The 17,944-nt window shown below is 41.2% G+C and overlaps 1 protein-coding gene across 2 annotated transcripts; it reads right to left on the reverse strand.

The window, feature by feature from the left end:
- Nucleotides 1-11,093: 11,093 nt before the first annotated feature.
- LOC115131190 (guanylate-binding protein 1-like) lies at nt 11,094-16,724 on the reverse strand. 2 transcript variants are annotated; one of them, XM_065018161.1, is made up of 10 exons: nt 16,627-16,724; nt 16,147-16,370; nt 15,845-15,972; nt 14,689-14,798; nt 14,008-14,219; nt 13,261-13,503; nt 12,872-13,152; nt 12,547-12,759; nt 12,174-12,276; nt 11,094-11,909 (listed from the first exon to the last, which is right to left on the reverse strand). In XM_065018161.1, the coding sequence occupies exons 2-10, from the start codon at nt 16,316-16,318 to the stop codon at nt 11,515-11,517; spliced, it is 1,857 nt and encodes a 618-aa protein (XP_064874233.1). In that variant the 5' UTR covers nt 16,319-16,370; nt 16,627-16,724; the 3' UTR covers nt 11,094-11,514. The 2 variants fall into 2 exon arrangements, with proteins under 2 accessions (XP_064874233.1, XP_064874227.1); XM_065018155.1 differs by having other exon boundaries at nt 15,845-15,984.
- Between the last annotated feature and the right edge of the window lie 1,220 nt (nt 16,725-17,944).

A 17,944-nucleotide genomic window follows, 5' to 3' on the forward strand; every position in this document is an offset into this window, starting at 1 on the left:
AGTATTTTTTTAACATGTCATATTAACAAAGATACTGCTAACTTAGCTCTTTCTTCCATCTGTGATATTAACACTTGAACAGTGGTCAAATCTTTGTATCTTTCTGTCTGTTTGTCCCGAGGTTCCACAGAGGATATTTGCATTTATGTGGTTGGGTAAAACGAGGGGTTGAATTAGACGGGGAACTAGTAGAGGTGAGGGTTGCTTCAAGAGAGAGAGAGTTGCTGAGTTAGAAATAACGTCATGCCCAGTTGATTTTTGAAAGCTGTCCTAAAAATAATGTATTCATTTTGATATGACTGAATGCGATGTTACCCGGTCCGTATTGACCCTTCTCTGGGTCCAGACCCGGACCGCGATTTGAGTTTGGTTGATCTATCTGGTCAAGCTGGTCGACAAAACCACACCCATCATTATCCTATGTTTTTATTGAACACACACAAGAATGGTGTATAGGTATAAAATACAAGTATACCATTCTTATCTAAACATAAAAGAGCAGACAGAAACAACAAGACCCAGAGTTCTGGGTACAAAACAAATAATACAGAACACGACATACAGAACAAGCACTGGTAGAAAGAAAGAGGGTAGATGTCACCCCCCCCCCCCCACCCCACTTACTCCTCCCACTTATTCCTCCCCCTTATTCCCCACTATTCTAGCCTGACATTTATCACACAGGGGATGTATCAGGAAATATCCTATGCAGTTTGGTTTTGGAATAGTGTAATCTGTGTAATACCTTGAATTGTATGAGACGATGTCTGGAGTTATTTCATAATTTTTCTAATCCTGACAGTCATTCCAAATGTAAATTGGGGTTGAATAAAAGTCCCAATTGTTGGCTAGCCACACAGCCTGGATTCTAGTTAGACATCATATTGCAAACCAGCATAAAGTAAGATAATGCTGGCCAAAACACAATGAAGGCTGGTCACTGGCAAAACCACAAAAAAACATGCTGGCCACCAGAGAAAACACAATGAAGGCTGGTAGCCTATGCTGGTCAATGCCGGGTTTTATTCAGAAGGTTACAGCACAGTATATATGTTTGTCAAAGTAAGGTGGATAACTCCTTGATCCTGCTTTGTGACATTCCCCTCAGGTCTTGATGTGTGTGGTGTGTCCAAGCAGCAGATTAATGAAGATCATTAGTCCTATAGGAGTATCATTACTGCATGTCTCATCCTGGATCAAAAACTGATCTGGGCACAGGTCAACTGAGTAGAGATATGTTCATATAATTCCATAACTACAGTTCCTCTTGTTGTCCTGCTGCTGATGTACTCATGTTTTTATTTGATTAAATTGATATGAGGTGACTGAAAGACAGGATGTGTCTCTTTTTCATGTGAAAGCTTGGGCTTATGTTTCCATGTAGAGATTCAGCTCATCAATCAATCAAATCAATCAAATGTATTTATAAAGACCTTCTTACATCAGCTGATGTCACAAAGTGCTGTACAGAAACCCAGCCTAAAACCCCAAACAGCAAGCAATGCAGGTGTAGAAGCACGGTGGCTAGGAAAAACTCATTAGAAAAGGCACAGCAAGGAGTCATCAGGCCAGGTAGTCCTGAGGCATAGTCCTGGGGCTTAGGTCCTCTGAGAGAAAGAGAGAGTGAGAAAGAAAGAGAGAGAGAATTAGAGAAAGCATACTTAAATTCCCACAGGACACCAGATAAGACAGGAGAAATACTCCAGATATTTGCATTGCTACTAAGTAACCCTCCAATTGTTCTCCACTATTCCACCCACTAAAGCCCGTCCCTAGTTGGGTTGTCATCCCAGTGACCGGCCACTAGAGGGATATCTTCAACCACCAACTTACTGTCCTGAGACAAGGCCGAGTATACGAGTATAGCCCACGAAGATCTCCCCCACGAAATGAACCCGGGGGGGGGGAGCAACCCGGACAGGAAGACCACGTCAGTGACTCAACCCACTCAAGTGACGCACCCCTCATAGGGACGGCATGGAAGAGCACCAGTAAGCCAGTGACTCAGCCTCCGTTATAGGGTTTAGAGGCAGAAAATCCCAGCTCATCAGTTCTCCCTGGTTATAAACTAAGGAACTGACTAAGGAACTCACTTCTATGAAGTGACAGCTGGTTTGGCCCCATTGTACCATTGTTGAACAGCAGTGTTTCTGTTGCACTATTTCCTAGTAGTTTTACTGGGCTCTTCTGGTTAATGTTGAGACTGGAGAAAGGTGTAGCTGCTGATCAGACAGGGCTCTAACTCCTCTAGCCACAATGACATAGGGTACAGGCTGGGCAGCAGGCTGTTATCCAGCCTGCCAGCTTAGTGGAGTCTGTCACTAGCATAGTGACTTTAATATTCACATGGAAAACTCTACAGACCCACTCCAAAAGGCTTTCGGAGCCATCATCGACTCAGTGGATCACCATCTCATTATGTTTGCAATCACAACAAATAATCTGCTTATACCCCAACCAAGGATCATCAAAAGCTGTGCTATGAATTATCAGACAACCCAAAGATTCCTAGATGCCCTTCCAGACTCCCTCTACCTACCCAAGGACGTTGGAGTACAAAATCGTTTAACCACCTAACTGAGGAACTAAATATAAACTTGCGTAATACCCTTGATGCAGTCGCACCCCTAAAAAAAAAACATTTGTCACAAGAAACTAGCTCCCTGGTATACAGAAAATACCCAAGCCCTGAAGCAAGCTTCCAGAATATTGGAACGGAAATGGTGCTCCACCAAACTGGAACTCTTCTGATTAGCTTGGAAAGACAGTACCTTGCAATATCGAAGAAGCATCACTGATGCTCGATCATCCTATTTTTCCAAAATTTATTTTTGATACTGTCGCAAAGCTAACTAAAAAGCAGCATTCCCCAAGAGAGGATGGCTTTCACTTCAGCAGTAATCAATTCATGAACTTCTTTGAAGAAAAGATCATGATCATTAGAAAGCAAATCACGGACTCCTCTTTGAAGTTGCGTATTTCTCTAAAGCTCAGATGTCCTGAGTCTGCACAACACTGCCAGGACCTAGGATCAATGGAGACACTACATTTTAAAAATCCCATCTTTACACATTCATGAAAATAGTCATGGCCTCTAAACCTTCAAAGCTGCATACTGGACCCTATTCCAACTAAACTACTGAAAGAGCTGCTTCGTGTGCTTGGCCCTCCTATGTTGAACATAATAAATGGCTGCCTATCCACCGGATGTTTACCAAACTCACTAAAAGTGGCAGTAATAAAGCCTCTTGAAAAAGCCAAACCATGACTCAGAAAATGAAAAAAAACGATTGTCCTATAACGAAGCTCCCGTTCCTTCTCATTTTTATTATAAAAAGCTGTTGCGCAGCAACTCACCGCCTTCCTGAAGACAAATAATGTATATGAAACACTTAAGTCTGGTTTTATACCCCATCATAGCACTGAGACTGCACTTGTGAAGGTGGTAAATTACCTTTTAATGGCATCAAACCAAGGCTCTGTATCTGTCCTCGTGCAGCTAGACCTTAGTGCTGCTTTTGGCACCATCGATCACCACATTCTTTTGGAGAGATTGGAAACTAAGTGGTCTACATGGACAAGTTCTTGCCTGGTTTAGATCTTATCTGTCGGAAAGATATCAGTTTGTCTCTGTGGATGGTTTGTCATCTGACAAATCAATTGTAAGTTTCCTCAAGGTTCGGTTTTAGGACCACTATTGTTTTCACTATATATTTTACCTCTTGGTGATGTTATTAGGAAACATAATGTTAACTTTCACTGCTGTATGGATGATACACAGCTGTACATTTTGATGAAACATGGTGAAGCCCCAAAATTGCCCTCCCTGGAAGCCTGTGTTTCAGACATAAGGAAGTGGATGGCGACAAATGTTTTACTTTTAAACAAAGACAAAACAGAGATGCTACTTCTAGGTCCCAAGAAACCAAGAGATCTTCTGTTGGATCTGACAATTAATCTTGATGATTGTACAGTCGTCTCAAATAAAACTGTGAAGGACCTTGGCATTACACTGATCTCTCTTTTGAGGAACATATCAAGAATATTTCAAAGACAGCTTTTTTCCATCTTCGTAACATTGCAAATATCTGAAACTTATCTGAAAAAGCTAATCCATGCTTTTTGTCACTTCACGATTAGACTACTGCTGTGCTCGACTTTCCGGCTACCTAGATAAGGCACTAAATAAACTTTGGTTAGTGCTAAACATGGCTGCTAGAATCTTTACTAGAACCAAAAAATGTGATCATATCACCAGTGCTAGCCTCTCTACACTGGCTTCCTCTTAAGGCTATGGCTGAGTTCAAGGTTTTTCTGCTAACCTACAACGCATTACATGGGCCTGCTCCTACCCATCTCTCTGATTTGATCCTGCCGTACATACCTACACGTACGCTACGGTCACATAATGCAGGCTTGCAAATGGCTGGAGGCAGGGCTTTCTCCTATAGAGCTCAATTTTTATGGAATGGTCTGCCTATCCATGTGAGAGACGGAGACTCAGGCTCGACCTTTAAGTCTTTACTGAAAACTCATCTCTTCACTTGGTCCTATGATTGAGTGTCGTGAACAGAAAGGCACTGGAGCGAAGAACCGCCCTTGTTGTCTCTGCCTGGCCAGTTCCCCTCTCTCCACTGAGATTCTCTGCCTTTGACCCTGTTATGAGGGCTGAGTCACTAGCTTACTAGTGCTCTTCCATGCAGTTCCCACTTGAGTGGGTTGAGTCACTGCACGCTGTATCTTCTCAAAGACTGCTGTGTTCACCTCCCTCAGTTACTACAATTTAGTAGTTAGAGAGGATATAGTTAAAAAATATGAAATATAAAATGGAGGGCAAGTTTTTTTCCGGTGGGGTATCGGATGCTTGAGTAGCAGCTATCGGGGAATGGGGAAATCTTGGAGGGTTGGTTGTTTTGAGTAAAGTTACATGAATTACTCATCTCTTTGTCCTGCCCCTGACTCTGTCTTACCTGCTACACCTAGACGCCTTACAGGTGCATCAGGCCACGAAGGCATAAATGGGGTTTTCCAGATGCGAGTCAGTAACAGACGATTACTACTTACTTAAACACAAAAAGATTCAAAGTGGATTCAAATGAATATATTTATTTATAAACTGATATGCATTTTATACACAGTGCAACTTCAGAGATGAATTTTTCATATTATATAATATCCAAATGAATTATATTTAGCTTCAATAGACAATGTTCTCAAAGAGTATAAGACCATGAAAAGTATACTGAACAAAAATAGAAATGCAACATGTAAAGTGTTGGTCCCATATGTCATGAGCTGAAATATAAGACACCAGACATTTTCCATATGCAAAGAAAGCTTATTTCTCTCAAATGTTGTGCACAAATGTGTTTACATCCCTGTTAGTGAGCATTTCTCCTTTGCCAAGATAATCCATCCACCTGACAGGTGTGGCATATCAAGAAGCTGATTAAACATCATGATCATTACAGAGATGTACCTTATGCTGTGGACAATAATAGGCCACTCAAACGTGCAGTTTTGTCACAACACAATGCCACAGATGTCTGAAGTTTTGAGGGAGTGTGCAATTGGCATGCTGACTGCAGGAATGTCCACCAGAGCTGTTTCCAGATCATTTAATGTTAATTTCCCTACCTTAAGCCACCTCCAATGTCATTTTAGAGAATTTGGCAGTACGTCTAACTGGCCTCAACACCGCAGACCTTGCGTAACCACACCAGCCCAGGACCTCAACATCTGGAATCTCCACCTGCGGGATTGTCTAAGAACAGCCTACTGGACAGGTGACGAAACTGCGGGTTTGCACAACCAAAGACTTTCTGCACAAACTGTCTCAGGGAAGCTCATCTACGACCTCGTCGTCCTTAACAGGTTCTTGTCCTGACTGCAGTTTGGTCTCGTAACCGACTTCAGTGGGGAAATGCTCACCTTCAATGGCCGTGGGCATGCTGGAAAAGTGTTCTCTTCACGGATTAATCCCAGTTTCAACTGTACAGGGCAGATGGCAGACAGCATGTATGGCATTGTGTCGGCGAGCGGTTTGCTGATGCCAACATTGTGAACAGTGCCCCATTGTGGCGGTGGGGTTATGGTATGGACGGGCACAAGCTACGGACAACAAACACAATTGCATTTTATCGATGGAAAGTTGAATGCACAGAGACACCGTGACGAGATCCTGAGGCCCATTGTTGTGCCATTCATCTGCCGTCATCACCTCATGTTTAGCATGATATTGCATGACCCCATGTCACAAGGATCTGTACACAATTCTTGGAAGCTGAAATTGTCCCAGTTCTTCCATGGCCTGCATACTCACCAGACATGTAACCCATTAAGCACGTTTGGTATGCTCTGAATCGACAAGTACGACACCATGTTCCAGTTCCCATCAATATCCAGCAACTTCACACTGCCATTGAAGAGGAGTGAGACAACATTCCACAGGCCACAATCAACGGCTTGATCAACTCTATGAGAAGGAGATGTGTTCCACTGCGTGAGGCAAATGGTGATCACACCAGATACTAACTGGTTTTCTGGTCCACAGCTTAACTTTTTTAAAAGGTACCTGTGACCAACAGATGCATATCTGTATTCCCAGTCACGTTAAATCCATAGATTAGGGCTTAATTTATTTATTTCAGTAGATTGATTTACTTATATAAACTATAACTCAGTAAAATCTTAGAAATGTTTGCATGTTGCGTTTATAATTTTGTTCAGTGTATATTATGATTAAAGAAAAGTCTTAGTTATAGTCTAGAAATGTTTTTATTAAAGCCTCTAGATTTAAGCGCTATACTAGTACAGTGATAATTTCACCAAAACCTGTAAATACATATACTGTATGAGAACAATAATACATCACTCTTGCATATAAAGCTTATACTGATACTAAGCATGGCTATCAACTTTACTTTCCGCTTTACATTGCTAGATAAAGCAAACAAATGTGTACATGTTCAAGTAATACACCATTTTTATGGTTAGTCAAATCTCAAATTTGTGCAAATTTCTGCTCAATCTTGCATTCTTTCTCAAACAACTGTAACTGTATATGCATTCGTAAATCAGCTCCTTTCTTGAGTTGGGCTCTGGGATGTAACAACCGTTAAGCATTGTGGGGGAAGTGTGTGTGTGTGTGTGTGTGTGTGTGTGTGTGTGTGTGTGTGTGTGTGTGTGTGTCCCACATCTGTTGCAAGGGTGTAAGGATGTTAGGGACAATATAGGATGAATCACAATATTTGTTTGCTAAAATAATAAGTGCTTGACAAAAATGTAATGTAATGCAATGGCAATCCTGGTTATGGGTAACAATCCTTTGCATGAACTGACGACATTATTACACATATGAATTGTTAATGATGGAAATTAAGATGCGCAAGATTTTTGAATATATATATTTTGAAAGGCTAAATATAAAGCAGATTGAGGTGAGAGCATTGGAAATGCTTTTACCGGTTGATCTGCTTCTGTTCAGTGGGTGGCACTGTGTTCTCTTTTCAAAGGATGGGTCCTGGCCTCTCGGGGGGCCTAAGGATCCGGGGGACGGGGTGGTCTGCCGGTCACTGGGATGACTACCCAACTAGGGATGGGCTTTAGTGGGTGGAATAGTGGAGAACAATTGGAGGGTTACTTAGTAGCAATGCAAATATCATGGTACAGCGATATGAACACTCAATCCCTATGGTACATTTTAATGGTAAATCTACGAACATATATTTTGATGAATAGATTTGAAACGTGTGTCTGATTATGGTGAATGGTAAAATAAGTATAGCCAGTTATAATTGTAATGGCTTAGCAGATAAGAAGAAAATCAGAAAAATATTTACCTGGCTCAAAGAGAAGGAATATCATATCTATTGTTTACAGGAAACTCATTCAACAATTTCAGATGAAGTTGTGTGGAAAAAGAGGGGGGGGGGGATATAATTATCCTATGGGCAAAGAAACTCGAAAGGGGTGATGATATTAAATAAGAGTAATTTTGATCCGAATGTGCAAATTGTCCAAACAGGTCCGCAAGGTAGATGTATGATTTTAAATACGTTATTGGACCATAAATTGATATGGCTCATTAACCTTTACGGACCAAATAATTATGATCCACACTTCTTTGAAAAGATAGATAATAAATGATCAACCCTACAAGCAATACAATATTATATTATTATGGTGGGAGATTAAAATACTGTTTTAAATACCTCAATGGACCAGAAAGGAAACCACACTACAAACTATCACCTTCATGCTCTTCAGGAAACGTGAATGGAATGGATATATTAGAATTAGTGGATATATGGAGGCTTAAATCTCCGGACCTAGTAAGATATACAGTTGAAGTCAGTAGTGTACATACACTTAGGTTGGAGTCATTAAAACTAGGTTTTTCAAACATTCCTCAAATTTCTTGTTAACAAACTATAGTTTTGGCAAGTAGATTAGGAGATCTACTTTGTGCATGAAGCAAATCATTTTTCCAAAATTTGTTTAAAGACAGATCATTTCACTTATAATTCACTGTATTACAATTCCAGTGGGTCAGAAGTTTACATACACGAAGTTGACGGTGCCTTTTTAAACAGCTTGGAAAATTCCAGAAAATGATTTGATGGCTTTCAAAGCTTCTGATAAGTTAATTGACATAATTTGAGTCAATTGTAGGTGTACCTGTGGATGTATTTTGAGGCCTACCTTCAAACTCAGGGCCTCTTTGCTTGACATCATGGGAAAATCAAAAGAAATCAGCCAAGACTTCAGAAAATAAATTGTAGACCTCCACAAGTCTGGTTCATTCTTTGGAGCAATTTCTAAACGCCTGAAGGTACCACATTCATCTGTACAAACAATAGTACACAAGTATAAATACCATGGGACCATGCAGCAGTCATACCGCTCAGGAAGGATACGTGTTCTGTTTCCTAGAAATGAACGTACTTTGGTGCGAAAAGTGCAAATCAATCCCAGAACAACAGCAAAGGACCTTGTGAAGATGCTGGAGGAAACAGGTACAAAATTATCTATATCCACAGTAAAATGAGTCCTATATCGACATAACCTGAATGGCCGCTCAGCAAGGAAGAAGCCACTGCTCTAAAACAGCCATAAAAAAACAGACTACGGTTTGCAACTGCACTTTGGGACAAATATCATACTTTTTGGAGAAATGTCCTCAGATCTGATGAAACAAAAATAGAACTGTTTGGCCATAATGACCATCGTTATGTTTGGAGGAAAAGGGGGAGGCTTGCAAGCCGAAGAACACCATCCTAACCGTGAAGCACGGGGCAGCATCATGTTGTGGGGGTGCTTTGCGGCAGGAGGGACTGGTGCACTTCACAAAATAGATGGCTTCATGAGGATGGAAAATTATGTGGATATATTGAAGCAACATCTCAAGACATCAGTCAGGAAGTTAAAGCAAATGGGTCTTCCAAATGGACATTGACCCCAAGCATACTTCCAAAGTTGTGGCAAAATGGCTTAAGGACAACAAAGTCAAGGTATTGCGTGTGTGAACAAGGAGGTCTACAAACCTGACTCAGTTACGCCAACTCTGTCAGGAGGAATGGGCCAAAATTCACCCAACTTATTGTGGGAAGCTTGTGGAAGGCTACCCGAAACGTTTGACCCAAGATAAACAATTTAAAGGGAATGCTACCAAATACTAATTGAGTGTATGTAAACTTCTGGCCCACTGGGAATGTGATGAAAGAAATAAAAGCTGAAATAAATCATTCTCTCTACTATTATTGTGACATTTCACATTCTTAAAATAAAATGGTGATCCTAACTGACCTAAGACAGGGAATGTTTACTAGGATTAAATGTCAGGAATTGTGAAAAACTGAGTTTAAATGTATTTGGCTGAGGTGTATGTAAACTTCCGACTTCAACTGTAGTGTAGGCTTAATCAAGATAGTCGTCTCAACTTTTTCTTATGTCATTCTCGTTGGCACCAACAGTTTAAAAAGTGTTGATAGGGGATAGAATGCGGTCGGACCATCAGATAATTGGCATATACATTACTCTTACTGAATTTCCACATGGACGAGGATATTTAACATTTAGTCAAAACCTATTGGATGCTAACTTTTAAAAAACTAGGACAGAGGAATTTAGAACTACATTTTTCAGACATAACACAGGCACAGCAAATCCCCTTATTGTATGGGACAATTTTAAATGTGCAGCCTTTAGAGGCCATGAAATTCAGTACTCATCTCTAAAACAAAAGCAATTTAGGTCAAAAGAGCCCATACTAACAAAGGAAATAGAAGGTATTGCAAGATTGTTATAATAATAATTTTATCACATCAAATGGTTGTTTTATGCAACAGAATAGAGTATTCTGTTAACTATTGTGCGTGTTCTACGGAGGATGGGCCTCTGGGAGATAACACTGAAAGGAGAGATTTATGATGTATTTTGGGTGAAAAAACCTAAAGAGCATTACAGAACATGAGTTAATGTTTCTGTTATATATGGTACCAGGGAGAGATGGTTCCAGTTTGGAGTCGGAGGGCCAGACACTGGTCTCTATGCAATGAAAACTGTTAACACAGCAGATACTGTCTGCTGTGTATTATAGGTATCTTTCATACAAATCTTAACCTTGTGATCCATTATACATATCTGTTTTTCGTCATGTAGGTTGAAAGGGGTGTATCTTGGCTATAAAAAACCTTTGTATTTTTCTCACTAATAAAGATTCAGTTTAAGTATAACTCTGACTTGTGTGATAAGTTTGTCCCTCCTCATTTGATAATACAGAAATTAACCACCACAAAGGTCTAACAGAACAAAAGGATAAAAACTCTACAATGGAGGCTCAGAATGATGTAGAGGAAAAACAAAAAGAAATGGAGGAACTTATTCAAGAAAGATCAAGTGTATATATTATAAAAAATAAAGCAACTGTAGATAAGGTCCCAGTTTACCTATTTGCTTATGGTCTTGCCTACACCTAGCGAAAAGTATTTTTTATTATTTCAGAAAAAAATATTATATTTTATTTGGAACCGCAAGCCAGACAAAATTAAACGGGCCTATTTATATTGCAAATTAGGAAGAATGTCTCAACCTATTTTCAAGAATGGCCTTCTTTCCTTTATTCAGATTACAACCTCTCACTTTCAGTTATTTGAAAAGGAGATCATCTCCCAAATATAACTATTTTTAAAACAAGCCATAGAAAGTTGGTAGCAATTTATATTTAATCCACCAGAAAAGACAGAACAAATAATACAACAAATTGTGGTTACGCTCAAATATACTAATTGATCAAAAACAAAAAGTATCATCTTCGCAAAAGATATCATAAATAGGACTGGTGGAGTTGTCACACATGCAGCTAACAAAAACATATGGAAATGTCTGCCCTACCCAAAACTACAACCAACTAATTGCAGCATTACCGCTAACATGGAAGAGGAAAGTGGAAGGGGAAAATTAAGAAATGTGTCTATCTGTGTACCTGCTCAAGTAATACACAATGTTTTTACTTCATAAAAGCTCCCTCATGAGCTTATATTGAAAGAAAGTGTTGGCAGCGTCCAATCCAAGTCGAAGAACAGGCATGACTGTAGACTCAAGGAAACCACCTCCTTCCTTCTCAGGTTTGTTGCTCTTCTTGAACTCCTCTATCTCCTGTCTCATTAAGTCAGCCTTCTCCTTGTGGCCCTTCTCCAGCAGATCCTTCTGCTCCTGCATCTTGCACTCCAAGGCCCTGTGGAAGTCCTGTTCCTGTTGCTTCATCTCCTCCTTCATCTTCTCTTCCATCTGCTTCAACTTCTCATCTTTGCTTCTGCGATCGTCCTCCATGGTGCGCTCCATCTCCAACCGTTTCTCTTCAGCAGCCTTCTTCTCCTGCTCCAGCACAGCTGATCTCTCCTTCTCCTCTGCATGGTCCAAAGGAAGAGTTGAGGTAGGAAAACACTTTAGTTTCTGGACTACTCATGTTCTCCCTCATATGGAGTCACAGACAGCCCCTGATCTTTTCCATGTTCTGGAGTAGGCCATAACTTTTAGATTACTCTTTCAAACATCCCAGATCTATGTTGACTTCGTGCAAGATTATCACCAATTTATTGTGAGAAGTCACTCCAACCAGAAAACTGAATGCAACCAGATAATAACATCCCAATGCTATATTTTGGACTTACCGTGGATCTTTTTCTCATTTTCTGTCAATTTTTTGTCAGCTTGCAGGATGGAATTCTTCTCTAGACTCTTATCCCTCAGGAACTGCTCAAGAATCTCCTCAGCCTGTAGAAAACACCCCCAAAGGCTACATGTTTTATCATTGGTTGATGGCAATCTGTTTCTGGTATGATGCTGCAGATGGAAGCTAACATGGAAGCTAATCTTAACTGACTTGCCTAGTTAAATAAAGGTAAATAAATCATAAGAGGTTGATAGAAACAGCAATCCATCTACGAAATTGAAACTAAGTGGATCGGCCTGAAAGATGAGAACAGCTCCAGTGTTTAATATGGATATTTTGATGAATGTTTCAGCCCTAGCAAGGATTCTTACCCTAACTCCTTTATCAGGCTCGGCCCGGTACTGTGCCACCATGTTGTCATGGTGACTGCAGTAAAGCTCATATCCTCCAGGTGTGGCATAGATCCCCTCCTTAATCTTCTGGGCCATCGGAACAGACAGCTTCTCCAGAAGGGCCGCACACTTCTTCTCTGAGGCATCCTCGTTCTGGATGAGAAGGTCAGCGTAGTGCTTTGCAATGGCCACCTGCAGGAGTCAAGACTGTTTTAGGGAAGCATTTGTAAAAAGTGGTCCTTGACAGAGTTAAGAACTAAGGCAGTGTTTGTACCAGGCACAGATCTGAAATGATGACCCTTACCGCCAACGCTTTCAAGAAATCCCCATTTTCGTCTTTGAAGGATCGTTTCATGAAAGCCTGCGTGGCCTGGTGGTCTGAGCGGAGGTGATGAGCTGAAATCTGACCCATTGCCACAGGGAATAAGGCCTTCACCTCCTCCATACCCCTCTGGTATACTACTTGGCCCTCGTCCACAGCAGCCTGGTTCTCAATTTGAGCCATGGCCAGCACCGCATTCTCCAGACAGGGCACAGAGCCTTTGGCTATGGTCTCCACATAGGTTTTAACCAAGTGGCCGAGCACTGCAATCAGATAGAGGCGGGAAGAAAAATATAAGTGTATACATTTGGTGGTACAATAACAGTCTACATTCAATGCATATGTGCAAAATCTGCTGATATTTGACTTACTTCTCCCGGTTACTTTGTGTCCCCCTTTGACAGTTTTTGTACGGCTCTCCTGGAAAATGAAGCGGCAGAAAGTATCTGCAACCTTTCGGAAGCTTCCACAGAGGTCAGCCTCGTCCATGGAATCCAGATGGGGCATGTTGGCAGGAGTTGTAGGAGTGGGGAATGCAAAGCACTTGCGCGAGGGGAAGTAGTTCCGGATGCACTCTCGTGGGAGGTTGTACATCAGGTTCTTTTTACCCCCACCTGAATGATAGTCAGCATTCACCATTACAGTTGACATTAATCTATTTTTAGGGCTGGTTTCCCAGACACAGACTAGGCCTTGTCCTGCACACAAACGTGTGTTCAGTGGAGAATCTCGTCTAGAGGCCTAATCTGTGTCTGGGGTTCCGGCCCTTAGAGTTCACCATCCAAACACACAGTCATTAACAGACAAGCATATACAGAGATATGCTTAAATTAACATGAGGCAGAATACCTTATGTCCAATAAACCAACTGGATAAAATCATTTGGTTTATGTGTCTGTTTGATTATGAGTGTAATCCTACATTACATTTTCATAGGAATGATTTTATAATAGGTCATTTTGACAGGCAGAGCCAATATCAATCATCTTGTTTCACAACCCTTATGCTCTTTGTGAGATAATGATTATTCCAACTGTGTAATTGTTAATGGTGCACTATTCTATGTAGAGACATTGTGCACAGTTGATCATTGGGATGGTGGCTAGTGCTAATGTCACCTTTTCTGAGTTCCAGTGAATGCTCCAGATACTCATCTTCGGTGACATTTCTGCCGTCGATCTCGAGTAGTAGAGTGAAATCTCTGACGGCCCACACAAAATTCGGAAAGAACTGCACAAACTGGGCATCCCCTCCTTCCTCGTCATCGTGAGAGGATGAAGCTGCACTGGAAGAATTCACCTTGATCCGCTCTGTCAGCTCACTCACATATCTTTAGGGACGGTTGAGGATCGACTGATAAAAGCTACCAAAGTTTTTTTAAAGCATGTGCATCTGCATTGACATGTGCCTGCTACAGTTGTACAATGACTTGCTATACAACAGTTCTAGCATATGAGCTGTTTCAGGTCCTTATTGAATGGACTGTGTCCACATGCACTGAGTAACCCCTAAGGGAATCGATCCAACAAAGTACAGTGTGTTAAACATTCTGCAAACACGTAATTAACGCTGTCAGTAACACAATATATTGCTCCAGGTCTGGAAGGGCATTTTGCTCAGCATCCAATAGATATACAAATGTACAGCACTTTCACTTTCAATATGAGAGGGAGTTCCAAGAAATGGCCCGGTTGGGGGAAATATCCCCTAACCATGTGATATGTACACCTGTTAAAGTCAACAGGAGAGGAAACAGGGGAGGTTTGCCATGGGGAAATAGATATTGGTTTAAAGGATACTGGAGGTTCTCCACGGCTTGATTGTCAATGGTCCCTCGACTATTGTAGACCAGAGTACTGCTTAACAGAATGGCCAAGGAGAAGATCCATGCATCATTCTTAGAATCTCCCTGAAACAAGTATGACAACAGCAACATGCCTACTGGTGATACGGCTAAATGAAATTAAATCATTTCAAATACACTATCTATACAAAAGTATGTGGACACCCCTTCAAATTAGTGGGTTCGGCTATTTAATCAAACCGGTTGCTGACAGGTGTATAAAATCGAGCACCAAGCCATGCAATCTCCATAGACAAAGGCAAGAGATTGGCCTTACTGAAGAGCTCAGCGACTTTCAATGTGGCACCATCATAGGATGCCACCTTTCCAACAAGTCAGTTCATCTAATTTCTGCCCTGCTAGAGCTGCTCCGGTGAACTGTTAGTGCTGTTATTGTGGAGTGGAAATGTTTAGGAGCAACAACACAACGGCTCAGCCGTGAAGTGGTAGGCCACACAAGCTCACAGAACGGGACCGCTGAGGGCTGACGCTCGTAGCGCATAAAAACGTCTGTCCTCGGTTGCAACACTCACTTCCGAGTTCCAAACTGCCTCTGGAAGCAACGTCAGCACAAGTACTGTTCATTGGGAGCTTCATGAAATGGGTTTCCATGGCCAAGCAGTAGCACAAAAGCCTAAGATCACCATGTGCAATGCCAAGCGTCGGCTGGAGGGGTGTAAAGATTGCTGCCATTGGACTCTGCAGCATTGGAAACACATTCTCTGGAGGAATGAGTCACGTTTTACCATCTGGCAGTCCGACGGACGAATCTGGGTTTGGTGGATGCCAGGAGAACGCTACCTGCCCAAATGCATTGTGCCAACTGTAGAGTTTGGTGGAGGAGTAGGAATGGTCTGGTGCTGTATTTTATCATTTGGGCTAGGCCCCTTAATTCCAGTGAAGGGAAATCTTAACGCTACAGCATACAATGACAATCTAAACAATTCTAACAGTTTGGGGAAGGCCCAGTTTGCCCATGATTTTGGAATGAGATGTTAGACGAACAGGAGGCTACATACTTTTGGTCATGTAGTGCTTGTGTATTCCGATATTTGTTCACTGTGCTGGATTACTAATGTGAATTGTAAAGAGACTGAACTTTGACCTCTCACCTTCTCCACATCCCCCAGCCCCTCTGTATCCAGCAGCACCAGGGTGTGGTGTCTTTTTTCAGGGTGAGGCACACACCACATCCAGATTCCCTTAGTTTTGGACTGGATGGTGGCTCCCAGGGCAAAACCTAAATCAATATCTCAAAGACCGTTTTCAGACGAAAAAATTGAATAGACTTTTTCTTCTGAAATAAAATGTACAGATGCAAAAAATTTGGAATTGTCTATTGAGGCACAGATTAAACCCAAACCAGTTTGTGAATTCAGATATGTCTCTCAGCATTAGTCAGTCTCTGTCTCACCTTTTCTCTTTCCAGCCAGCTTGTTCATGAGGTAGGACTTGCCGGTGCGGTACAGCCCGACCACCGCCACCACTACGACTTGCTGGTTCAGTCCCATCAGGTACTTGATGGCACCAGGAACTACATGAAGCTCGCCGTCGGCGTTTTCGACCAGGCACATTGGGGAATCCATGGTCAAGTGGCTTCACAGGATGATTAGCCTACAGCTCCCAGAAATATTCTATCTATAATACAATTATGAATTAAATATAGTTCAGATGAATTATGTGAATATTATATAGACTAGGACTACTGCGAAGGTTATGTAAAAAATATTATTAAGATCTGCATAATTGAACAGCTGAGCCATATGCATACAAAATTAAAAGTTAAGTTAAAATATTGTCCAATTTTAGCTTCAATTTCATTACGAAATGTGTCTTCAAACATGTAACTGTTTTCCTGCTATGGAAAAGCATTAGTCGATAGTAGCCTACTCACATAAACGACCTCTCCAAAAGCCTGCTCCAAACCAACTGTATAATTGCAGAGGATGTCGCAATCTCGAGGATCTATTTCAAGGGGGTTTCAACTAGTTACCACAGCCACAAAGTCAAACGGTCTGTAATCATAAAAATGAATGAAAACAAAACAAATAGCTTTTTGGTCTCAATTTAAGGTTAGGTGTAGACATAATGTTAGCAGTGTCAAGGTTAGGTTTAAAATCACATTTTAAGAAGGGAAATTATAGAAATAGGCTAGGTCTACGACGTTGTGGCTGTAGTAACTAGTGGTACCTATTTGTCTGCAGATACAGAAAGTGAAAGACTTCGTGGACTTCGTGCTTTCCCGGAAGCTTAACTGTTAACGTAAGAGTTAAGAGTTTCAGTTTCAATATCACAACCGATCTCTTTTGCCGTGCAAACGCGGACAACAGACTGAACAACAACCTCACTGTACGGTACAGTGTTGCCGAGGTAAGCCTAAACTCTCTTTCACTTCTAAATGTGGGCTTTTTTACTATGTGATATATAGCTATTGATTTGCAAAATGACTTGTTTAATGTTGGCTGGTGAAAAAAAATATTTTTTACAACAAAACATTTGCGGTCAATTAATTGATTGGATAACCACGCCTGTACATCCAAGCACATTCAGAACTATTCATGGAGTAGCCTCAACGAATCAGAGAGTGGAAGATTCCTCTCATGTCTTTGAATTTGAACGTACTTTTCATGTTGTCTGCTGTTATTATTTTTATGACACACATACAGTACCAGTTAAGAGTTTGGACACTCCTACTCATTCCAAGGTTTTTCTTTAATTTTACTATTTTCTACATGGTATAATAATATATACACTGCTCAAAAAAATAAAGGGAACACTAAAATAACACATCCTAGATCTGAATGAATGGAATATTCTTATTAAAAACGTTTTTCTTTACATAGTTGAATGTGCTGACAACAAAATCACACAAAAATTATCAATGGAAATCAAATTTATCAACCCATGGAGGTCTGGATTTGGAGTCACACTCAAAATTAAAGTGGAAAAGCACACTACAGGCTGATCCAACTTTGATGTAATGTCCTTAAAACAAGTCCAAATGAGGCTCAGTAGTGTGTGTGGCCTCCACGTGCCTGTATGACCTCCCTACAACGCCTGGGCATGCTCCTGATGAGGTGGCGGATGGTCTCCTGAGGGATCTCCTCCCAGACCTGGACTAAAGCATCCGCCAACTCCTGGACAGTCTGTGGTGCAACGTGGCATTGGTGGATGGAGCGAGACATGATGTCCCAGATGTGCTCAATTGGATT

Source organism: Oncorhynchus nerka, linkage group LG1, assembly GCF_034236695.1.
Source record: "Oncorhynchus nerka isolate Pitt River linkage group LG1, Oner_Uvic_2.0, whole genome shotgun sequence".
Lineage (NCBI taxonomy): Eukaryota > Metazoa > Chordata > Actinopteri > Salmoniformes > Salmonidae > Oncorhynchus > Oncorhynchus nerka.